This window comes from Perca fluviatilis, chromosome 3, assembly GCF_010015445.1.
Source record: "Perca fluviatilis chromosome 3, GENO_Pfluv_1.0, whole genome shotgun sequence".
In the NCBI taxonomy this organism is placed as follows: Eukaryota; Metazoa; Chordata; class Actinopteri; order Perciformes; family Percidae; genus Perca; species Perca fluviatilis.
Window position 1 is genome coordinate 13,696,997 of NC_053114.1, and position 26,069 is coordinate 13,723,065.

Here is a 26,069-nt window from a genome sequence, read left to right on the forward strand (position 1 = left end):
AACTTGTGTTTGCATGTGAGGCTATGCATCCCGAGTTTCTATGCAGACTGTCCAACGTGCTGTCATTGAAAAACACACTGAGAGGATTTGCTAAACTTAGCTCTTACTCCTGAGACGCAGGCACCCGCTGTGCTCTCTTCGGCTTTGCGCAAGACACTTTTTAAGCCCAGCCAATTAAACAATGAGTAGCTCAGTCGGTCTCTGCAACTTGCAAACTGTTTGCAACATAGCAGTTGATTATTGTATTTCTATTATAAGCCAGATGACAGATCAAATACAGAAGTCAAGAAAATACATTTGACTACAATTGTAAACCCATTAGTGACTCTACTGCACATCCCAACATCATAGAAAGAAAAAACACAAGTAAACACATGCAAATGATAGTTAATGTATTGTTAATACAAATACATTCTCAACCTTTTATAATTTTTCTGCATTTGAGTTGACATTATGGGCTTGGGCCTTAATGTTTTGCACTAGCAGAGGTAGGTCTCCAGCTTACCGTATGGAGTCATGATGCTTAAAATGGGGTGAAAGTCTGCTAATCTATTACTCTTTAACTGAGAGAACACCCCACCCACACCTGAGAGGAGGAACCGACCTCCCATCTCAAACCCCCACCCCTCTGTCTGTGCATCAGTGTGCACATGCAGGGCGTTTGTTGCAAGAGGGAGGTGCAAGACTTTCCATACATCAGAGCAGGAGAGGAGGAACCTGCTGCAACACCTGTATGCTTTCTCTCCAAAAACTCAGAAAATCTTAATGCTGCTTTAATACAAGGAAATTAACATTAACTCCAATCAGGAAAGCCAACAAATTTAAGACAAGACTTCCACAGGTGAGCATTTTCCATTTCAAGATGCTAGACAATTATACTATCTTACAAGTACGATTGTATCTAACTGGAAAACAGGCCATTACAAGTAATAAAAATGTAAAGCAGAACAATTCGGCCTGTGATTTCCCTCAAGGAGACCCAAGCTTCATCCTCTGTAGCGTCATTCGTCGTCCTTAAGATGGTTGCTTGGTTAGACGTACACCGTATACGAGGCTATGAAGCTATAAGGGAGGAGTTGTTGCAATATTGCTAGTGCTGTGGCATACCTGAATGTAATGGTTGGTGTTGCCTTTTATCGTTTTTATCAGCCTAAAATGCTAGAAACCCATAAACTGTTAGTGAATTTAAATATTAATGAGGCCACATCTCAGGACATGAACAAGTCAACCCATGCATTTAATGGAAGTGACAGTGTTTCTTAAAGCAATGCAAAGCCACTGGCCTTGGGCCACATGTGCATCATTAGAGATATGGTATTCTGTGAGATTCACTCCCACTACACCCCCCAACACGACACAAGGCTGCAAGAGGATGAAGTTCAAAAGAATAGCCCGAAGAGTTATACTGTAAATCCTAAGTAAAATTAGCTACATGGGTTGCATATCAGACAGTTTCTTAATTTGTATGCTTGTTGTTAGGGAACTTGACTACAGACATAATCAAATCCACATAGCGTAAACGTAATAATGATTTTAGGAAAATTTCAATTTGCAGCATAACATATTATTTTTCAGTAAGCAGGAATTTGTAACACATCCGAGAAAAGTCCTGTAAAAAAAAAAAATGTTGAAGAAAAAGGGTCCCTCGTATTCAATTGTGCATCAAAGAAACTTTCAAGCATCACATCAGCGAAAAATCGCTGGAGGCCCTGAGGAGAAATAGCCTTCCATGAGCTCCCCAGAAAGCCTCATTTGAGAAATGTAGAGGGAGCTCGAATATCGTATATTTTGGTGCCACTGTTTTTTTTCTGTGTGGATATGTTTTCCTGTATATTTAGGTTCCTGAAATAAATAATAGGCTAATAGTAAAGCACTTGCCAACATACGTGTTTATTGAAGCATAATGCACAATTTTCGATAATTTGTTGATTCCTGCTGTAGCCATCCATGCGTGGGGGCGTACTCACGTTGCCTACTGTTTGATTGTGTATTTGCTTTGCTGCGTTTCCTACGGAATGTTTTTACTGTGCGGCGAGCATTGGGTGTTGTGTTTAGAGAAGCGGTTGGAAAGGTTATCTTGCTATGTTTGGTTAGACCAACATTTGAGGCTGTGGCTTCATAATTGTCATGCAGTGCAGCCTAGGTCTGGTCTGTTTCACAAAGTAACGCAAACCATTGCCTGTCCACTGTGCGTTGGCATTTAATTGTTTCTCTGCGGAGAGCGATAAAATTAAACATTGCAACGGTAAATATGTTTTCTGTTTCTTTATGGTCCCAGGCTAAATATTCTCTATTAAAATGTGTTAATAGTATATTTTTGCACGTAGGCAGTCGCATTCATGTATGCATGTACATGTGTTTAGTACCCTCTTACACCCTATCCCCTAGAAAGCCAAGGTGGAACACTGTATAGCATGCAGCAACTCAGAGGTCCTGTCCCAAAAGTTGCCAGCGTGCCAAACTTTCCAAACTTTAAACTAACCTGGATGTATTGAGGCTGGCTTGCCAGCTAACAAGATACAACATGTAAACACGATTTTGGAGCTGTTTAAAGATGGATTTTTCTTTATTTGGGTCAATGGTAGCTGGTTCCTATTGCTTCCAGCTAAGCTAAGCTAGTGACTTTCTGGAACAATGGTTTGAATGCACAGAGATGGAAATTGATATCAATCTTCCCACCTAACTCCCTGTAAGACAGCCACCTAACATATCATTCTAGCTGCATAATTCGAAGGACAAAGGAGACTTTGGAAACGAGTCTGAGTGGAAACGGCATTTCCTTTTCAACTTCATTCCCAAGTGGAGGGCATGATGGCAGAGCAAGTCAAGAGCTCCTTATCCAATCCGAAATTTTTTAATTGTACATTTCCTGCATCAGTAAGAGCAGTTAACTCTCATAATCAGGAGCTGGTGCTCAGCTCTGGCTCAGATCCAACTGAAATCTCTGCTCTTACAAGACAGATGTAATTAAAATCATTAGTGAATCAGGAAGATCAGCCGTGCATCATGCCTCTATGACCCAAAAAAGGGTTGCCATTAGTGGCAACACTCCCTGTATAGCCTTCCCTGATATGTGCATCCACTGCGTTGCATTTGTGCATGTATTTTATATCGTTGAAATACATTATTATTATAATTGTTATTTGTATTCTTTTTAACATCTTTATTTACAGTCTGAGCCACCTACTAAAAAAAGTATACATTTTCCCTAAAGCTTTCCATATGTCCAACATTTCAAACAAGGTTGATTTCTGTAATGTGATTTAAACATGTTAATTGGTATATACATTCCTAATTTAGGACAGTTGAATGTTTACCCCTATCCCCTCGGCCTGGCATCAATCAATATCAATTCATGTTTTTTCATGTTCCAGATAATGTTTGTGATTCATTCATTCATTCGTTTATTGATTCATTCAGTGAGGTTGATGTCTGATGAGTGTAGAGGGAATCCAAGGAAACGCTCCTTAAAGATTCTCATCTGTGATTTGTAGACATGTTGTAACTATTCTGCTGTGTTCATGGGCAGCATGGAGGTCTGCTATTCTGGCTGTTCAACATTTCAAAACGTTTGGGGTTTTCATAGGAAAGAATAATAAATATATCACACACTGCGAAAAGTAACAGCCCTATTTTAAACAAGCACCACCACAATGAATTTGTATTTTTGCCTAATTAGTCTGAAAATACCCAGAACTTGAATGATTTGTCATGATTTTGAGATCTTGAGTGTAAAAAAGTACCCATCTTGAGTTTACGGTTCGTGCTTTTTTTTATCTAATGAAAAACCCAATAACACATGCAACACTACTTCCAGGGAAAATTAAATGTCAAACAACCATCATGAGTCATTACTTCTGCGTGGTCCTATAAAACATAAAGCACTTTGAATTAGTATTCCTCTGACTTGCAGATTAAACAGATAATATATATTTCTTTTGTAAAAGTGTCAAGACGACCGATTTACTGCGCTATAGACTTCGACTAGCGCTTGAATTCTTGAAACAATTCTTGTGAAGACAATTTACATCACATCACCTCATTTGCAATTTTCTCATTTGCTCTATAAAAAAAAGACGAGCTCCATTTGTTAATATTGACGTAATAGTTTGCATGAAGAATAATTGCAGTGTTTAATTTAGCAGTCACTGAAGGAACATTTGATGTTTCTGGAATTATTTTCATAATGTCACGAACCCCTGAACTGAAATTTCTGTGTGTGGGGGGTTGCAATGAATGCAAGTAATGGCTGTAAAACCCGGAAACTGCATTAAAATCCTATAATCGATATCAGACGATTGATGAAAACTGTTTTAGAATCCAAACATGAATGGCAACTTTCCGATTGGCAAAGTTTGGTTATATTTTCAGTCTCCAGAGATAATACCCATCTAGTTTTGCAAAAATTAGTTTTTCCCCTGCAGCCGATGGAGTTTTCTAAACCTGTAAAGCATATAATATTTATCTGACAGCATGAAATCCCTAAAAGCGTTGACAGTTTGACACTTTGGCACATGGAACCATCAGAGGAGCCCGTTAATCCTCTTTGTTTTCGGCCCATTGAATTATCACTATTTTACTGACTGACTGAACCCCTATTGTGGTATCATAAAGAGACTAAATCTCTGCGGTTAATGGACTTTCCACATCCACAGTAACCAGGAGTCTATGTTATGTAACAGCGGTTAGAGCATACTAGGTTTTGTATTCTTTTTAACATGTATTTACAGTATGTAGAAGGTGTAAACACCTATAAAAGTACAATGGGAACAGTTCTTTGGATGGTGTGTGATTCCACTGTGAAGATATATTTAACATAAATAAATACAGGAATAACTGATTATATTTGGGACACTATCACTGACAAAAGTTCTGAGGCTTATAAGTGTTTATCAGAAACAGAAAACAAGAACTGGCTGCTATGCCCCTCTGGGCATGCACGGTAATTAGTTTAACTCCAGGTTAAGATAGATGACCTGTACATCTGAGAACTGAGTTTCCTACTCTTTCTACTGTACCTGTCTCACTGTACCAGTTATTTTAACATGACTAAGATTTTGGTTAAAATTAAGTTTTTATTGAGGAGGGCTGTGCCCTTTCTGTTCTTTATTGTTTACATTCATTAATTTTTTTAACTGAAGCCACTATAGCAATACTGCCAGTATAGCATTTGCTGCTGAATTGATCGTTTATTCTGTAGTTTTTTACGTAGTGATGAGTGTATATACATTATATACAGTGGTGTAGTGGTAGTTGATGTGGTGGGTGTACTACTAGATAGATGAGTAGGTTACAGAGGAGGAAGTGGGTATGGCTTTTTGGCTGATAGGTGGTTATACTGTAAACTACCAGAAAAAGAGGTGGATATACCACTGTGTACACTAGTGAGTATATATTATTTTCCCGCTGGCAGCAGAAAGAGATTTTAGTCAGTGTCGATATTTACAGTATTTACTGCAGTGTCTGTCTGAATGTGCTTGAAGCCATTTTCCCTTGTATATCAATGCGGTCAGCCTCTTGGCTGATACGTCAAATACATTTTGGTATGAAAATGGTTTCTGTAGGTTTTTGGCCACTCATAATGTGGCTCTGACTCTTTGGTCTCTGTAAGTTGAGGCCAAGGGACAAAAGACTGTACACAACATGCCTCATTCAGGCTCGTTTACTGGCTATTTGGCAACATTAAGTTAGTTACTAACAAATTAGACACCATATACAAAAGCTGGACAAAAGCCTATTTGTACTTTCAGGAGTTGTCTTGTGTCTCTCTGAAAACTTACTTATCAGTATAAAATGGGTGATTGTCAGAAGTCTTTATATTGAACTTGATTTGCGGATGCAATGCAAGTTCAAGCAATGCTAAATGTTAAAGGTAGAAAAGGGGAAAGTCTTTAAAAAATTGAAAATTGGTAACTAATGAAAGCTTCACTGGCAAAGAGGAGCCTTAGTGACAAGCAAACATTTAATACAAATCTGAAATAGGATATTTTGCTTAAGATTCTACAACATACTTAACACTTGTGGAAGGGTGTAGCATGGGCTGAAGGAGAACCTAGACCACACAAACATGGGTATTTTCATTTTCTGTCGTTAACTTTGCGAGATAGGGCATGGCTTTGGCAGAGGTCTGCGCTCCCCAAGTGTCCTTCCAATTTTTTAAATGGATTTAGTTATATCTTTGTCTTGTCTCATGACCTTGTAATACATTTTGTTAGTTTTGGGGCTACATATCAGTGATACTCATGAGTAGGATTTGTGGTGATTGGGACATTGTAGAGCAGAGATGTGTGCAACAGTTAAGTGTGTGAAGAAGTTTCACACAGACGTTTGCACACCCTGAATCACAGATCAACATTGCTAACTTGTTTCTGTTGCTCTGTGTTATTTTGAAACCACTATATTATTTGATTGCCACAAAGTGATCCACTGTCAATATCACTATATAACCAAAGCACCTAAAGGATGAGACCTTTGTTTTATGATTTGTGGAAATGTGTTCGAAAAATATCACAGTTGTATTCTTGTTCTTGAGTGTGTCTGATCCATCTCAGTGTGTATGTGTGCTGGATTAGGATGGCTCAGAACAGATTAGTTAATTATAGACACCTCCTGTCTAAGTGTGGTGTGCATTGTCAGGTGTTGCTGCATGAGGTCGACTTCATGCTGAGGGGAGAAAAGGCAGTGCAGGCTGTGCAATTGCGTGGACAAATACTTTGCCACGCGCTCTTAGATTGTCTTAGTAGCACAGCAATCTTCACACACTTCACGGATATAAAGTGTCACCTCCTCAACAAACTTACATCCAGTAACTCTGCAAACTGCAAGGATAATATGCCTATTTCCTACAGGAGCTATTTGGTCTTTTAATAGTCGATCACCCTGCAATCATACAGCTGACATTCAATTCTTCATTGATTCTGGCCAAGCAATTCTTTGATTACAACATCCTCATAACTAAATGACATTATAGGTTGATTTCCAAAGAATCCTAAAACGACACATATGACCGTTCTATTTACTGCAGCACGGTGGCAGTTTAGTCATGTGACCGAAATCATGTGACTGTTCTATTTAATGTAACAGGCCAAGTTTTAAACATATTTTTGAACTATTTCAATTTAGGCGACAAAAATACTTATTTAAGGTTAGTAAAACATCAGCGATTGGCCTTAAATGTGAATGTCCAATAAAACTACACAAATGAGGACGTAACGGGACGTCACGGACGTTATTGCAACGAGGACTAAAGTCCGTAAAAGTTGGTTAATTTTGAAAATGACGGTTGACTTTTGTTTTCATATGAAACACAAACCCCGGTCTGCTGAGTGGAAGTCCTTTACCACACCAACCGACATCCTTACGCGGAAATTGGCGCTTTGTCAACTCACTTTCTCGTTTCCTCTCACAATAATGACTAAAGCCACGAGAGGTCGCCGCCTAACCAGAAATGTTATTGTTGGCCATTATAAGCTGCTCGCAAAAGCGACCCATACAGTCGTTTTCTGGGTAAAGACATTCTGATGATTGCCACGTCAAGGGATAAAGTAGTATCACAGTGAACCTGCATAGCCCCATTTACCAACTAAATTATACCGTGGATAACAATTGATGAGGCTTAATACAATCTTAATAGACTGCACGTCATCATGACCATGACCTATATTGAGAGACCAAAGAGGGGCATGATGACTGTCAAAATGTTAAAATGGCTCCAATGACACAAGATAGTCACCTTAATAATCATCTTGTCCACATAAAAAGTCCCAACATAACATTTAAGAATAAATGCTGCCATGGCAACACCATCACAATGACTGCATGTACCATAGCAGTTTCACACTGTGAAACTTCATAAGATAAGCCGCGGTCTCAGGAAGAGTATAATAATACGGAGACCACTCAATGACTAAGCACCATCAACAGCTCCACCACTGCAAATACCTCAAATCAGATCAAGATTTAATGCTGGCAGAGCGGGAAAACACTCAGGGTCACATTATTGAATACAACAAACACACAATGTATATGTAAAATCATGAAAAGTTTATATTTGGCTTTGTTTGCTTTTTATTTACCTTCATCCAAATTATCAAGTCATCTCAAGCAATCCAATGTAGTTTAAGCTGAGGAACAGAACTGCTAGAAGCCACTTTAATGCAGAAGCCTCCAGTAAAATAAATATAATTATAGTAATAAATATGAAATAATATCCAAATATAAGCCATCATTGATGTCTCGTTTGAATATTTGCTACTACCACCAAGATCTGCACTCAAAACTGTGTAGAGGAAACAGCTGCAATCAGATTTTTTCTGTTTTGCTCTCAATTAAGCTTTTATTTTGCTAAAAGAGTTCTCCTTGAAGGTTTTTGCAGCTTAATTCAGAAGTTATTGTTTATTGTTAAGATTTTATTAAGATCCTGACATTAAACCTTAAAGGACAAATCTGGCGCAAAATGAACCTAGGGGTTAATAACACGTGTACCGAGTTTGACCGTTCTCTGGGATATGTTTTCATGATTCATAATAAAATGTGACCTGGTTTATCTCAAACCGCTAATTAGCTTATAACGCTAGTCATCGGGGCACGGGTTAAGTAAAAAGAAATCGCTATTTCTATACCACTAACAACGCTCAAAATAGCACCATAGCATAATAAGGGTCCCTACATGTAAACCGAAGCATTGAGAACTTTGTAAGTGTACTGAATGTCATGATTGTGGGTTTCGGTTGTGTTCTGTTTCCTGTTTTATTTTGAAGTCTGGTTTTCTGTCTTGTCTGTTGTACTTCCTGTGTTTTCCCTCCCTTGTGATTGCCCTGATTTGTTTCACCTGTTGTATCACCTGTCTCTTGTTAGTCCTCGTTGCCTCTTGTATTTAGTCTCTGTGTCTCCCTTGTCTTTTGTTGGATTATTATTTTCTGTTGATGAGTCATCTGTTTCTGTGGGGTGTGCCTTTTTGTACTCTACCCTTTTGTCACCTTGTTCCAGTTTGGATTCCCTGTATCTTTTGTTTTCATTCTGGACCTTGGTTTGCCTGCTACTCAGGACTCCTTCTGTGGAATGGACTTTGTTTTTGTTTGTTTAATAAATCCTACTCACCTTACTCTTGCCTGCTTTCCGCGTTTGGGTCCAATCCTTGCAGGATTCGTGACACAGACAGTTTATTAAAAAGATGTTATATACATGAACGGTACTGTCTTTATAAACTATCTTTTTAATAAACTGTCTGTACACTTACAAATTTCTCAATGCTTCAGTTTACGTGTATGGGCGAATAGTTTTATAAGGTAATTAGCAGTTTGCGATAAAACTGGTCATATTTGATTAGCATGAAAACAAATCCCAGAGAATGGTAAAAGTCGTTACACGTGTTATTAACCCCTAGGTTCATTTTGTGCCGGATTTGTACTTTAAATATGTGCCTTTCTCTTTACTGGCTCACATATTAATGAAGCATGCAAATAAACCCATTTAACATTACAAATAATAATAAATAATAAGTTTGCAAGAAGCTAAGTCATGTTTTGAAGGCCATTTTATCATGTGTGTCTTGCACACGAGCAGTACTTAATCATTTTCAAATTCCCCACATAGCGGCACAGATGAACGGTACACATTTGATCAGCCATTATAAAGTGTGTTACCTGACTCCGATTAATAACAGGAAAGCCACATGAGACACAATATATGTATAGGCAAGGTGGTAAAGCTCATGGCAAATTTTTTTTTGAAAGGGCTGTACAAAATCAAAGCTATGCAAACCATGCACATTGTGGCTCTTACTAAATGTCTGTACTTAAAAGGGTGATGGAATGCAAAACCGATTTTACCTTGTCATAGTTGAATAACGACAGTTCGGTGGGTAAATAGGACATACATAGAAGCTCAAAATCCCATTGACACCCCTTTACTACGAAAATCTCATATTTGGAAACTGACGCTGAAAACAGGTGAATCTCAACAAAGCTAGAAGTTGACGTCAACATCCCAGGACCTGTACCTTTGTCACGCCCATGGGTGTATTAAGAGAATGGTCACGCCCCAACATTTACATAGGCTACACAACTGACCTGAGATCAGGTAGTCTTCTGAAACTAGGTCACGCAGATCTCTGCTATTCCATTACAAAATTCACTTCTGAAACTTTTTTATGCGAGAAATCAACTATGTAAAGCTCAAATATGGGCCGCTTTACGAAAATGGATGGCCAATTGCAAATTTTGTCCGACTGTGTGTCGGAGTTCAGCGGCCGGTGCTGCCTGGGTTGTTACATCGCCGCCCTACACAGACTCCAGCCTGCTGTGAGCTTGATTGATCACCGTCACGGCTGGCAGCCCGCGGTGCTCAATACCCGCTCAAACTCACCCTTTCTGGGTGACTGGACTACCAAACGCTGCTGCCCTGACAGAGCTCCAGGGCCTGCAGCTCGCTGTTCTCCCTCCCCTCTTCCTGCTAAATGGCCGGTGTGTGACTGAGAGTGCGGTCAGCGAGCTTGTTACGCCTGCAATCTCTTACCGCAGGTTCCAGTTAATCTTATAATGGATATGTGTGTTGAGTTATTTATCTAACGATCGGGTAAATAAACGCCTCTTGTTCGCGAGTCTCATTGATAGAGCCCGCGGTGAGCTGGAGTCCATCAATGAGAGCTAGCTAGCCTCCTCCTAACGAGACCTCTGAAATTCAGAAAAATGCATTAAATTGAAATCCGAAAGTGTTAGCTAAGCTTTGTAAGACCTTGGGGAATCTGTAATATACATGCCATGAAGAAATTCAAACTGTAAATATACTATAGTTATGCCGAAAGTGTAGCTAGCTAGCCGCGATATTTTCCCATTGTATTGAATGGGACACATAGCTAGCTAGCTGCTCCTCCTAACAAGACCCCTGACGTTCACACAAATGCCTTAAATTGAAATCTGACAACGGTTAGCTTTATAAGACCTTGGGATAGCTGTGATATAAGTGCCGTGACGAAATTCAAACTGTAAATATATTATAGTTATGCCGGCAGCCGGCCGCGGAGCCCCGGTAGTGCAGTAATCCACAAAGGGTGACTTTGCCCTGGGTATGGAGCCCAGCAGGCTGCTGCTTTCTCGTCAGACTGTGTGGAGCGCCTAAAGTCCGACACGTCTTTCCAAATTTGCAATTAGCCATAAATTTTCATAAAACGGCCCATATTTGAGCTTTATATAGTTGATTTCTCGCATAAAAAAGTCTCAGAAGTGAATTTGGTAACGAAATTGCAGTGTTTGGAATATCGGATTCTGTCGCGTCTCTAATGTGTGTATGGGGATTCGCTCAACCAATCAGCGCGCAGCTCATCTAACTATTCATGAGCATACCATATTTGGAAGAAAAGCTCTTGTTAGAAATAGGGCCAAAACACAGGGATGCATAAGGGTCAATAAAATATCAACCAGGCAAATGTCAGCCCAACCGATGTTACATACCCCATTAGGAGACCTTAAGGAACAGTGTGAAATACCCTATATAATCATTCTATCACCCCTTTAAGTTCTGCAGTTGCAAACATGTGGACGCTTAAAAAATTGCCCTAATGAATATGCATTGATTTGTTTATTCTCTAATTTATGAAATCTAATTAAATAAGCTGTTTAAAACAACCCAACACAATTTGTGTGTTTAGTAAAGTACGACTAATCAAAGATCACAACTCTAAACATTTATTTCTACTCATTCAGGACCTCCTGAGACTACATTTTCTTTGGAGGTCCAAAGCAATGCAAATCAGTCTTGCTGGAAGGAGAAGTAAACAAATAAAACCAAGCTGACAAAAAGAAAAGACAGCAACAAGGATTTTCGCTCCCTTGCTAATCTTAGCAGGTTGACTCCACCCTTCGTGTCTGGCAGACTCCTGTCAGACCTCCAGGATAGTCAGTTTACCTTTACACACCTCCCTGAATCTGTGATTGTGGATATACATCCAACGCTGAGGAAGAAGTGATCTGCAGATTTTTAAGGACCGAAGAGCCCTTCCTAAAGGGACAAAAAATACTTGTTGGAGGTTCTTACTGGATTTACTAATGCATGAGCCATGACTCTGTTATATTCTTCACCGACGCAGATGGCTGTGTAGTAGCTCTGCACTAATACAATTTCAATCCAAATCAACATACAAAACAACTGGTAAGCATTATAATTTGCATGTAATGATGTGGTAGCAATTTATGAAATGAGTGGTCAAAACATTTAAGAGTGGCCCTCAAAATAATATCCTGCAGCTCCTGTGCAGCTTTCCTGTGAAAGCCGAATGATGCATCAATGATGCAATAATAGATATTGTCTATTGTGTCTATAAAATAACTGCCATAAGGGTAAACTTCTGTCAGTTTTACGTCTGTAGTAATCATGTTGGCGATATATTGATAGAGGAAGTAAGACGTTTTTTCAAATTTCCTTATCATTGCTTTTTAAAGAGAGCGCATACACTCCGTCATGTTCTGCCCTTTGACCCTTTTGCATCAGCCTCACAACCAGAGATCTTTAGAAAATAAATTACCAGCTTTCATTGAAAAATATATAATATATCCTTTGTTTGGTACGAAAACTACCTCACATTGCTTATTCAGGAATATTTTTTGGAGGTAAATGATTTGTCCAATGCTTTTGGAGTATATAGCTGTAGAAAAACAAAGAGAAATTGAAGTGAACACTCAATTTTGGTGTTCAAATTAGTAATAACCTGCATAACAGTCGTCAGGGGGGTATTGGTGACACCTTGACTTTTCCTGGGAAGCACGTTTTCTGTTGTATAACTCGATCACTTGAGGTGCTAATTTTATCCTCTTTAAAAGGCTTAAGGTTTATTAATGCTAGAGCACAGTGCATCAGACAGGCGTAATTGACTTGGCAGTTGTTCTGTCCTCATCATATATGTTCCCTGTTCCCTTTGATGTCTGGTACAGAAGCTCATTCAAATATTTATTTCTCAAACATGTTATTGAATGTGGGAAGAAGAGTGCATTATGTTTCTATAGTGCCTATAATTAAAGCTTTGCAGCCCGTCTGTACTGTGTATTGTCCTGAAGGGAAGTACTTTTTTTGGAGGAAGCTTTTCACATAATTCACCACCTTTGCTGAAAGAAACTTCAGTATTTTTCTGTTGGGTTTTCTGCCAGCATTAATAGTCCAGGTGTTAAAGTCATGAAGGTCAAGAGTGTCCAATGACACGGGCATTCACTGTTACATAAAAGGTGCACGTCTGTGCTCTACAGAGGATTTAAAGGCTGCACAGGGGAAAGCTGATCTTTAAGTCAAAGAGGCTTTACGGCAGACCACAACAAACCCGGCATACTTGTTGCTTCAGTTAGATGATGAGGCAGTAAGAACAAGGACTGGATCTCTAAAATGAAATGCTGGAAACTAATAGAAAACATCAAGCCAAATCACTGACTATATAACACACACACACATACTGTATGTGTATATCGTTACTGTGGGATGAAAACCTTGTATGTTCAAAACCATTGTTTTTTGGGAAATGGAAAAAAAAGGGTTAATTTGAATTTATTGTTTTAAAAACATTTTATTGAGCTATTTACCTTAGACAAAGTCTGACGAAATTGCCTCCTGACTGCTTAAATAGTTGTAAAACCCACAGAGAGACGTAAAAAGTGACCAATAGCATTTATTAAAAAAAATAAAAAAAGACGAAATAGGGAAGAGAAACAAGGAAACAAGGTTTCTGCCCGGCAGCGACAATATATGAAGTATATTTGCTTGTGAAAAAAAAACTACTGCAGATTTCATTGCTCTCATATTTAATTCAACACAGAAATAGAATATCTCATCATAATCATCATAAATGACTATGCATAGACATCGGACAGAAGCAACAGAAGCATAGGGGAGGATATGACTAACAGCTGGTGTTCTGTTTATTCAATTTGAGTAAAACTGGGATAATTTATTTAAAATGCAGATTAATAAACAGGCTCTTTATTGATTTGGTGCTAATTGTTTGAGAATGTCAGTCACTAATTATGAAAGGCCATCTGCAAACTTTTCACAACTTTGCATGCATTTAGAATGCAAAGTATGCAGCATAAATTGAATTGAATCAGGTCTGCATGTGCCCTCATTAATTACTTAATGACAAGTGAACACTTTTTTTGATATAATAATCTTTCATGCAAATTGTTTTGTAGCACTGTAACTCAATGCTATCATAACTCCATTTTGTGTTGGGGCCCCCTTTTCTCCCCAGTTTTGGAACCACCAAAACCTTGTGTGTTGCCATCGTGTCACTGCTATCTCTACTGTTGGGATGGTGAGGGTATTAGACAGACATGTCTCCTGCAGTGCTCAACTTTTTTTCACCTGCCAGCGAGGAGCTGCTGAAAAGGAGGGACTAATATGTGGGAGGTTCACTTTACTCCAAATTTACTCCCTTTACACCCTTACCTGTGCAGGTGACAACATTGTGATCCCTCACTGGCTTCCCACCGAAACACATTGCCAGTGATGTATGCTTGCACAACCAAGATGGACGTTCCTAACTGGGGATGTAACTATACTCTCAACTCACGATTCGATACGATTCACTATTTTAAGTTGATGATACGATTTTCTCAGGATTTTTTTGACGGAATGAGCTGCAGACAAATGACTGAAAATATTCATTTATTTATATAAACTGTGCAAAACGACAGCTGTGTCCTCTTATCAAAAGTGCAACTGAAATTGTATTTAATCTTAAATAACAAAAATTAAATACAAACAAATAAGAATGAGATTTTTTAGAACAAATCCCACATCAAAATAACTGCATAAATAAAATATCTCTTCAAATAATTAAACTAAGAAGATGTATTGATGTCTGAAGTCAAACAAGTGAAATCTACAGTAGATTACGCCCTAGGCTGTTTTTTTTTTTTTCTCAAGCGGTTGTAGTCTTCACATATCTAGATCGATTTTTGACCAATTCACGGTGCATTGTTACATCCCTCTTCCGAACGTTTCATGCCCAGTAATCATGGAATAATTCTACTAATACAGTATGTCCCACTAGACTCTTAATCCCAGTGTAATCCAATCTCTATTTTTTAACCTCCTTCAACATTGTCTTCTCTTAACTGCAACTAAACATCATTTTGATTACTAAGCATGTCTGCTTCTTTGTAATATATATCGTAGATAAATTCATCATCAGTCAGTAATTAACACCAGCTCTTCTTTCTTCTTTTTGTTCTTTCAGTGCCAACAAAATGCAGAAGCAAGTGGAGGTCAGGATGGATGAGACCCAAATGGAGCCCATAGTGGATGCTCCAGAGGGTTGGTGTAGCAGTTTTTGCGATAAAGTCATGAAGAACATGGTTCTCACTCTCACAATCCTGGGTACGTTTTTGGTCTGGCTACTTTCATTGACCATTTATCCATTTGCTACCCCCACCCCCACTTCCCAGCATACATTGGATAATCCACCCACCCATACACATATTACCTTCACTCAGGAACGCCCCCCAGTCTTTCAAACCCAGGACCTTCTTGCTGAGAGGCAATAGTGCTTCACAGCTTCTGTCTTTATGTTAAAAGCATTTTTAAAGAAATTAATGATATTCGCTCTCTGGGTTCATACTCAATTTAAATCCCACTGTGATACACTGAAGTGCCGTACTTTAATATTTCATTTGAATGTACCAGAGGCAAACTAAACAAGGGAAAGGTTGTCTTCAGTATTGTTTTCAATTCGTTTTTTTTCTAGGCTACATCTGTTGACAGAAGTTATATTTTCGTGGTGTCATTTATTTTTTAAAGGGTGAAACATAATCGTCTCATGAAGACAAAAGTTATATTCCTTACACAAGGATTGCAGTACTCATAGGTGACACCATGGCACTGTGACTCTCGGATGAGTTAGAGGCATAGTTAGTATCTCATGGCTCAGAGTCACCTGGCTATGTGTTTGATTTGTTTTTTTTTCTCACCGGCTCAGGTGTGTTTCTGGGTTCCATTGCTGGAATGCTGCTGCGGCACGTATCGCCTCTCCCTCCGGATGTTATTATGATCATCGCCTTCCCTGGAGAGATCCTGATGAGGATGCTGAAGATGCTTATATTGCCTCTTGTTGTTTCCAGTCTGGTCACAGGTGGGTGAGGTACAGTAGCTGCTGCAAATGTTCTGCTCAATTTGCTGACATCTGTCATAAAATGAGGTTGCATGGTGCGACTTGTTGCTACCTGAGAGAGGAGAGAGTGGGCAGTTTTTTTGCATTTTGTGTATAACCAAGGATGGGAGCCACATTTCTTTTGCACTAGTACACAGATATTATTGTCTTTTTCCATACTTGAAACTATTTTTATTATGCTTTCCAGTTGTGTTCATGTGCATCTAGATCACTGTAGACCTGTTTTAACAAACTTCATTCAGTTGTTATATGTTTCTTGTCTGAAATACCTGTGGTCATAACTCCACACGTCAAATCACTTAGAAGATACTGTACAACTTAAATTTTTGGACTCTGGCCCTAAGATGCACAAGTGATATTTGAAATATTGTCTACCGTACAGTGTGCGGACACAATCACAATATTGCCTCCCCACAACCTTGAGAGTGCACATAACTTCTAGTAAGCCTTCTTTACCAAACTCATGTTACCCTCAGTAAACAATTTATGTTTTAAACAGGGGTGGAGCGATTGAGTGGCTTCTGGGGCTTCAGCCCTAAATGTTTTCTCAAAAGTCCCGCATCTTTTACGTTTTTAAAATAACTTCAACTTTGTGTAATTTCCCCTCAGTGTCTCTGACTGGACTGGCAAATCAATGCAGCAAAAGTTCTATTACTGGGGAAATATCACCATTCATTCTTTGAACACTACTAAAAACGTTCAAGATTAGTAATGCTCTTTAAGCCACATTCCTACCATATCTATCTTATGAACCTTAAAAATAGTATCATCAGACAATTTATGCGCCTTTTCAGGTGGCACAAGTGAAATGTAGTTGTCCTAAACATTTGTAGTGTTCTGGTCTCAGAATGATGAAGACAGTTGGAAAAAAATTAGATACAAAACAGGATGATTCTGTTTCTTGGCAAATGTCATGTTTTTCCTAAATGACGTTTAGATTTTTTAGGCATTTTATTGCCAAATGGTTTGAAAAATAGTGCAAATAGCTGCCGTAAATGGAACATAACCCCAGACCCACTGAGCCATCTCACTTTGAAAGACATTTTGGGGTATAGAATTAGTTATTCCAATATATTTGCACAATATGTCCTCACAGCGAGAACAGTAAAAACCACAACACTTGTCTAAATGAGGTAAGCCTTATGTGTGGAGGCTTCACTGTTCAAATGCTGTAAGCTGGTCTGACCGGAAGGACATTAGTAAGTTTGCAGTTTGGTGAGGGGAGCTGGTCAGTTTAAATGTGATGTTTTAATCTTAGTTAATTCATAACCACCTAGAGAACAGTTCAGATTTACTATGTATAAATGCATAGATTATAAATGTGGTAACTCAAACAAAATCTAACTTTACCACTATCTGTTGAAAAGAGGAATTGTATCTTTTTATATTGGACACTTACTTTATTTTCTTGTAAAACATACTATGCCAACAGGACTAGCCGGTTTGGATGCCAAATCCAGCGGCCGCTTAGGCACCAGGGCCATGGTGTACTACATGTCGACGACGGTGATCGCAGCCGTCCTCGGAGTGATCCTGGTGCTGCTCATCCATCCCGGTAACCCCAAGCTGAAGGCTAATCTTGGACATGGAAAGAAGAACGACGAGGTGTCCAGCGTGGACGCTTTCTTCGATCTCATCCGAAATCTTTTCCCAGAGAACTTGGTGCAGGCCTGCTTTCAGCAGGTAGGAGTCTCACCCACCACATAACCTCTGCTTCATAAGTCAGTTGCTCCAACTGTTTGTTCTTTTCTTTGCTTCTTGTCCAGATCCAAACAGTAATGACCAAAGTACCAGTGCCCACTAACAGAACTAAAGCACCTCCACAGTTCACAATTAAAAGGTCGCTTCAGTTCAAGGGTGGGATGAACGTCCTGGGTAGGTAAAAAGTCTGAAAAAACACACCCACTAAAGAACTGAAAAGAAATAGCAGTTTTTTTTCATCCTCCACCAACATCGAGCCAAAAACAAAACCTCCTTCGTGGATGTAATAATTGATTACATTTTCCTTTTTGCCACTATATATCACTTAAGTACTCTTTTCCATATTATTAAAAACACATACCGAACAAATTTACATTTCCATATGGCTTTCAACGAGTGATTCACTCTCATTCCATGCTATTAATTTTCTGTAAGACTAATTCAACATCACTGTATTCTTACAGGTTTGATTGGATTCTTTGTCGCTTTTGGAGTTATTATGGGGAAAATGGGAGAAAGGGCCAAGCTGATGTTGGAGTTTTTCAATGTCCTGAATGAGATTGTTATGAGGCTTGTTGGCGCAATTATGTGGTAAGTGTTGTCCACTTCAGGTATCCCTCCACTCAATGACACTGCCAAATCATTCCTTCTGGTTTTTGCTTCCACAAAAATGATATTGACACAGAGTATCCCACAGATAACGTTAACTATGTATCAATATATTCAAAATACAAATGATAGACCCGCAGACATACACGTACATAACATCATAATCCTGATTTTAACATATCCTGTGTCTATCTTTAGGTACTCCCCTTTTGGTATTGCCTGCCTCATCTGTGGAAAGATCATCTCCATTGCAGACTTGGAGGTGGTTGCGAGGCAGCTGGGGATGTATATGGTCACTGTGATAGTGGGACTAATCATCCACGGAGGCATCTTCCTTCCGCTGATATATTTTGTGATAGTAAGACAAAACCCCTTCACGTTCTTCATGGGAATATTCCAAGCTTGGGTTACGGCACTTGGAACAGCGTCGAGGTATGAGGGATTTCTGTCTCCGTTCCTGTTTTATATTCTAGGATTCAGACTGAACTTGAGACGTATGACTCTAATTCCAATTTCCTCTCCAGTGTGCTGCATGTTTTTGTGAATACTCTAATTTGCCTCTTCCTCCAGGTGTTTCTGTGTATGTTCTTACATAGCAAAAGTAACCTCCATTTCAAATGGTAACGATAAAGTAATCTTGCCAGCAATGGCTTCTAACTTTGCCATGTGGGATAACATTCCTGTACTTAATAAGGTGAGCTCAGTCCTTTAAAGTTCCGGCCTGCTCACTGCTCCGCCATTAGCGAGAGACTTAGTATCACGCAATAACATACATAACAACTGCTGAGTCACAACTGCTGTTTTCTCTGTAAGAACTATTAAAATCGCATAACTTGTGAAATGAAACTCACAAAAAGCTTTGTATAGTCTATTTTATGTAACAAATTAACAATGAATAAATCACCATTGTTCAGAGGGGATTAAAGTCTGTATGAAAAGAACAATAGTGTTATTAAGTTTAAAAACTATTGGAACATCAAGGGTAACCCAGTCTGATTAATTCTCAAGAGAAAATCTATAAGTTGTTAAGTCCCTTATTTCTGCAAGTTTTTAGTGCCAAATTGGGTGCAGAGTTTGGAAACTGCATTTTGTTCGTGACTAACCTAACCTAACAAAGCAATTCTTCCTGTTTTATTTGCAACAGTGCCGGTACCTTGCCTGTCACGTTCCGATGCTTAGAGGAGAACCTGGGCATCGACAAGAGAGTAACACGCTTTGTCCTCCCAGTGGGTGCCACCATCAACATGGACGGCACGGCGCTTTATGAGGCTGTGGCTGCCATCTTCATCGCTCAGATGAATGGGATCAACCTCGACTGGGGCCAGATTATTACTGTCAGGTGAGAATGTGGCTATGGATTCAGATATGACAAACACATTTGCAAGGTAAACTTTTGGTAATGAATTAGCCAAATTCTCAATCAAATCTGCCTGAGCAAAGGAATGAAAGTAATATTAATTCAAATATTATATTCTTCTGTATATACTAACAAGTCCTCCAAACCATACACTCTAATATGACCCACCAAAGCGTTTAATAAATGAGCGCTCCTAGTGGTGGCAGGAAATCCAACCCACAGGAGAGTTTTCCGTCCTCGTTTCTAAACCAGAGAACAAAACGGTCATGGTTTCAAACATGTTGTTAACGTTGTGAAACGGTCGCAGTTTGGTTAGGTTGAGGCACAAAAACTACTTAGTTAAGTTTAGAAAAAGATCGTTGTTTGGTTTCAAATCGTTACGTTGCTTCATCTCCGGTCACGCCCGCTGTGCAGAATGTGGCGTAGTTCCTTTTGTTCCGTTAAATTAAAAGAAAACTTGTCGTTTACTCTTATTTTCAAACAGGACATGAACCCCGGTCTCCTGGGTGAAAGTCCTGTGTTTGTTTGACCCATCCACCATCCCAACCTGCGTCTTACACTCCGTCACCTTACTTCCTGCTTTGCTCCCGACATATTTACTGCTGCTGCTAGAGGAAGCTGCCACTATAAACGTAAATGTGAGTGGTAATTGCTGCTGGAACGAACAACTTGTGGGCGTTTTTTCAGGGGAGGACAGTCTCGTAAATACTGGTGAAACAAGCGTAGGCCTAAATTGAATTTTTTTTTTTTAATATAGTAAACCTCGTTAACATTTTTAGTTAATTTCACATAAAGAAAACTAAACTATAGTTTTGGAGTTATAGTACCATTGTGCATATGTTTCTTACAATCTGTCTCACAAACAACTTAATAAAGATAATTTACTTGATTATCATTAGGCACTGTGGACTCATATACTTTGATGGATTAGTCCTTTCAAATATTGAATTTGTTGTCAAACCAGTTTGATTAGAATCACAGTAACTGCATGTTAAGTACATAGCGGAGCAGAGGAATGTTGGAGCCTTACCGCCTGTGGTTTGTCCTCCTGCTGAGAGTTTGAATTTGCTTCCTATTTAGTATGACAGCCACCCTGGCCAGTGTTGGAGCAGCGAGTATCCCCAGTGCTGGACTTGTGACCATGCTTCTGATCCTCACAGCGGTGGGTCTGCCCACTCAGGACATCAGCCTCCTGGTCGCTGTCGACTGGCTGCTGTAGGTTCAACATCAACCCAAATACTAATACTGAAAACATACAGACACATACCAACACGCACATGCAAGGGTTTCTTATCTTCAGGTTTGTTAAAGTAACTAAAGTGAGATCATTTCTGAATATATCATTTTCAAATAATGGTGACTACCCCAGTGCTAAATCTTTCATTATTTACTTCTGTGTTACTTTTAATGTGCACATTTACAATCCGATGCTTAGATTGTTTGCTTTTACCGCCTGATTAAGACCAAATTAATATTTTCTTTCTTCAGAATATGTAGTCATCTCAAGAAAACAAGGAAAACGAGAAACATATCATATCATATGCTCACTGGGTTTCTAATGCATAGCCGGTAACCATGGCAGCTTCAAAGAATAACTGCCCATCGTATTGTCAGAACTTTTCCCAACAATCTGTTAAACTCTGAGCAAAACACTTCTGGTGACAGCTTGCTTTCTGTTGCTTTACAGTCTTAATGATGTAAATGGAATTCAAAATAAATCCACCACCATCTTTTTTTTTTTTTTTAACAACCTTTCACTTTTTAATGAGACATATACTGTATATATTTCATTTTCCATTTCTTTGGACTACTTTCCAGAGCAACACATGTTTTGCACAGTGTAGAGCTAATCCACGAGTGGCCAAAGTAGCATCAAAACAGCTGCTTGACTTTAATCCGAGTGTGCAGTTTTCTACCGGTCTCTAACATACATTTTGAGGATGTAAAAATCTCAGGCTTTGATAACTAAGTCTTACTCTCCATACTCCCACTCATTCAGAAGCATAACTAACAACATACACTTAAAGTTAAAACAATTGGTAACACTTTACTTGAAGTTTTCTACATAAGAGTGACATCACACTGTCATGAACACATGACACTGTCATGACACATGAACCCTAACCCTAACCGTAACCGTAACCATAACTTAGTCATGACAAAACCAAATCATACTTACTAAAAGAAGCGTTATGTCATAAACGTTTATGACTTGTTTATAATGTTTTATGACAAGTTCCTGACAGTGTCATGTCACTCCTATGTAGAAAACTTCAAGTAAAGTGTAACCAAACAATTTCATTCTTTCATTAATCATTTCAATCATGTCTTTCACACCACGTTCCTCTTCAACATGCAGGGATCGTTTCCGTACCTCGGTTAATGTGGTTGGCGACTCCTATGGAGCAGGTATCGTGTACCACCTTTCCAAGCACGAGCTGGACTCCTTCGACCAACAGGCCCGGATGGATGAACTTGAGATGACAAAGACACAATCCTTCTATGAAAATAACAGCAACCAGAATGTTTACACTAACCACAACTCAATCTTGATAGACGGCTGCAAGGTACATTTCACGTTAACGGACATAGAGACTTGTATGTAGAGAATCCTACCCCGCTCTGTCTGTGTGTTTGTCTTTCTTTTCCTTTTCCTTTTCCTTGTGTTGGTGTTTCTTTTCTAAGTGACTTCTTTTATTGGTGTATTTGTTTCTATGTGATTGTGAATAGTGCATGTCATATTTTCATTTAAGAAAATGTTTTTTTTTTTTAAAGGGGTGAAAAGCAAAATAAATATTTCAATATTTATTTGTTCACCTGTTACTTCTATGAAAAAGCAGTTTTTGTGGTACCCGGTTCAACAAAACCAAAGTTTGTTCTTTTTTTTAAATCATACTTTTGGTTTTTAGCATCTTCGAAAACGCTGTTTTACTCTCATGAAATCCAAATGAAAGTGTTTACTTTTAAGCATCAACCATTCCTAATGTGTTGTCTTGTACACAATTATATTTGACGTGTATTTTGTTGTGGTATGTTTTGATTTTATTAAGAAACTGTTCTTTTTTTGTCTACCTAATTGGACATGTATTTGTGGCAGCCCTGACCAAATTACAGTTTTCAATCATTGGCCATCTTTTGAAAGAGATTTTGTAGCATAAAGACTGCTGTTTCACTATGTTTCATCCAAAGTGATGCATACTATCCTGAAATGCCAAAGATCCTCTCCTATCCACATTGTAGCTAAGAAACAAGAGCAAAAGTATTTTAGTGTAATAGTAGAATTTTGTTGATATTTCATTGTCTGTATAATGTCGCTTTTGCATGCTGATGCTAAAGTTGCATTCGGATTATTGATGACTGACTATTGTAATTCGTTTGGGCAGAGAATCCATTAAATACATGGCCAACTCTGAACTATAATTATCCTTGTTCTCATATAATCTTGTAACTGACCAACCACATCAGCAGCATCACTGTATCATTGTATCAGTGTATGTAGATGACATGTATTTCAGTGGTGGGGATTAACACATTAATTCTGCCCCAAAGTCAATTGCCTGAATGCAATGACCCAATGGCTTCTCTGCTCCCAACCGTTGACAGTTTGTTAATGACAGTGCCTTGGCCCCATAGTTAGATGATCTCGACAATTGCTTACAGGTCACCATGGGCAAAAATGGCAACACTGCAGGGTTCTCTCTTGTTGAGGAGGGACCATGGAAATGCGAGTGAAGCAGATCCAGTGCTGCTGCGCCTTACCCTGAGGTCCAACAGCTTTTACTTTCTGCCGACACGACTATAAAAATCAACAAAAAACATCACAAAAAAACGAAGAAGAAAAAGTGAAGAGTCGGACAGTCTTTTTCTTTCAGTTACCCATCCGGGTAGCTACTGGAGCAGACTACAGATGATTCCCCAAGTTGTATTAGATCTTGCATTTGCACTAACTAGACACAAACTGTAATGAAGTGGTGCATGTCATGCACTTTGTACAGAAGAATAAATCGTTCGGTTGACTACACTCAGGGCCTTACTTAGCTTCCTGTTCTGTCAACGAGAACAACAAGAACTATTCAACCTTGTGCAACATCTCATTTTTCTTTTGTATTGAAGCATTTTCTTCGTAGCTTAAAGGGCAGAGAGATGATGTGTGGATGATGGCCTTGCCAGTTACATTTAAAACAAGGACGAAGTAAGAGAAGATGTAAAGGTTGGTGTAAATAAGTCAGAACAAATGTTACAGATCAGCTTTCATTACTGAATGGTTTGTGACTATCAATGTGTATTTGTGTATTTCTGTATTCTGTGATGCTCTGTGTTCTCATAAAATGCCCACGAACACTGGACCAAAGGTTCAAAATAATGCAAACTGGGTTTATGAAAACAGAACAGTGCTTCCGGTGGCATTATGATACGGGATGGTTAAACACTGCGTTACCTTCGGCTGTTTGACTTATGGGATTACATCTTGATGTCACACACACCTGGCCAAGCCTAATAAGCAAAGCTTAGGACTTAGAACATAAGAGCAGAGGGTGTGACCTCTAAATGTTGCAACAAACAGTGCAGGGTGTGTGGCAGAGAGCTGTAAGGCAGAAATAGTATGTGAAGGGCGCCCCCGCAGTTATTATTTTTTTTTTGTATGTATGTTCTTTATGTGTGAAGCACTGAGTTTCCGTTTGTAGTCAAAACGTATGCCTGTGTACTGGGATTTCTGTGTGTTCATGTGTGTTTCTGAGAGGAAGAGAAGGCTAAACAGGGAAGAATGTTGGAGGTTCAACAAGAGAGAAAAAAAAAGGGTGGGCGTCTCTCAAACTCTCAGCAGGCTAGTGCATTGCTCTGTGTTTTCTTTCAAACTGTTTATTTCTTTGCTATATTGACAACCTTGCCTTGACGATGTCAACTGCAGAGTGCAGTCAGTGTGATGACTAACACATTTCCGGATAAAAGTTACCACTATTCATTTCAATAGAATATTGGGACTCACATTTTAGTAGAAGAAGTAAATATTCTCCACCTACCAGCTTTACTACACTCAAAGCGAGGACGGCTGGGCCTTCCTCACAAGATATCACTTAGATTTTGCAGAATGTAGTTTTTACACCGCAGATTTACATAAATAAGAAATAAAAAGCTTGTAATTACATGTATGAGTTAAGTAGCTGTGACGTCTGTTTAGCAAGTGCACCCTAAATTCTGCCTCCAGCCCTCGCATAAATCTGAAGCCGTGACAACAAGGTCATTGGATGTTGGCTGAACATGTTTTTGAGTTTATCTCCATGTAGCAACCAAGCAGTAGTTGAGTGTGGTTCAAACCAAGGTTAAAACAGGATAATTGATTTCTTTTTTTCATATAAGCGACGGCTTATATATTCATGTTTAAAGTGCCTCCTTGCACTTTGTGTATATACTCTCCTTAGATAAAGTGTATAATGTATAGGATTTGACATTTTATGTCATCTATCAGACTTGTTTTTGCTATGCTAAAAGTTTCTATAAAGACTATAACTATTTACGTATGCAATAATGTTAGTACAATGTTAATTTTCCTTTCATGGGCCACTCGTCCCAATAGGTTGTGAATTTAGGGTTATTTATTTACATACAATGCATTCAAGTGATCTGTTTTTTAAAGAAACTACTGAGCATCAAATGTATGTCAAAGAAGAAAAGTCCAATATTTCTCCCCTCTTTGCTGAGTTAATGTTGTTACTTATTATTTAAGTGTTATAAGCACATTAAGGCAGTTTTGTGCAAGCCATCCAGTGTTTGGCTCAAGCACCACCTTCCTCTAAAATGGAGTCTTCCTCAGTTATCAGCATACCCTGATTCATGTCAAAATCCTGTTATCGATTAAATCATCACATCACTTTTCCATCTATTGCATTTGTTGTTGGGCCTTGTTCTTAAAAGGAATATGTTCTTAAACGACTGGCCTAGTGAAGCAGGTGTTTTCTATGAGCAGGTGAAATTGTACAATCTTTAGATAATAAAACATATATTTTCTATCTTTCTTTTTGATTCAATGCACATATCGGTCCAAGAATGTATTCAACGTTGTCCTTGTGTCTGTTCCTTGTGATGCAGAACGTTCTTTTGACTTTGACTAAATGCAAGCAGGATTGAATGCACTCGTACTAAATAAACTATAACAGAGCATAAACAATATTTGACAGGCAAATGGACTGAAAGTGTGTCAATGTTTAAATACTTGTGTGTAAATATTAATGGGAGCAAATAAATGTTTATTGATGA

General features: G+C 38.8%; 1 protein-coding gene across 3 annotated transcripts; it reads left to right on the plus strand.

Moving 5' to 3' along the window:
- The first annotated feature begins 649 nt into the window (after positions 1-649).
- On the plus strand, positions 650-26,069 carry slc1a2a (solute carrier family 1 member 2a). Of its 3 annotated transcripts, none has more exons than XM_039795795.1 (11): positions 650-841; positions 15,218-15,357; positions 15,956-16,108; positions 17,580-17,830; positions 17,914-18,022; positions 18,313-18,439; positions 18,656-18,889; positions 19,602-19,796; positions 20,895-21,029; positions 22,174-22,381; positions 23,448-26,069. In XM_039795795.1, the coding sequence occupies exons 2-11, from the start codon at positions 15,228-15,230 to the stop codon at positions 23,544-23,546; spliced, it is 1,641 nt and encodes a 546-aa protein (XP_039651729.1). In that variant the 5' UTR covers positions 650-841; positions 15,218-15,227; the 3' UTR covers positions 23,547-26,069. The 3 variants fall into 3 exon arrangements, with proteins under 3 accessions (XP_039651729.1, XP_039651728.1, XP_039651730.1); XM_039795794.1 differs by lacking the exon at positions 650-841 and adding an exon at positions 11,873-12,147; XM_039795796.1 differs by lacking the exon at positions 650-841 and adding an exon at positions 11,874-12,147 and having other exon boundaries at positions 23,475-26,069.

Coding starts and splice junctions, on each gene's coding strand:
- slc1a2a (XM_039795795.1), top strand. CDS start 15,228: ATGCAGAAGCAAGTGGAGGTCAGGATGGATGAGACCCAAATGGAGCCC. Junction 18,023..18,312: donor GGGTGGGATGAACGTCCTGG/GTAGGTAAAAAG, acceptor GTATTCTTACAG/GTTTGATTGGATTCTTTGTC. Junction 18,890..19,601: donor GCACTTGGAACAGCGTCGAG/GTATGAGGGATT, acceptor TATTTGCAACAG/TGCCGGTACCTTGCCTGTCA.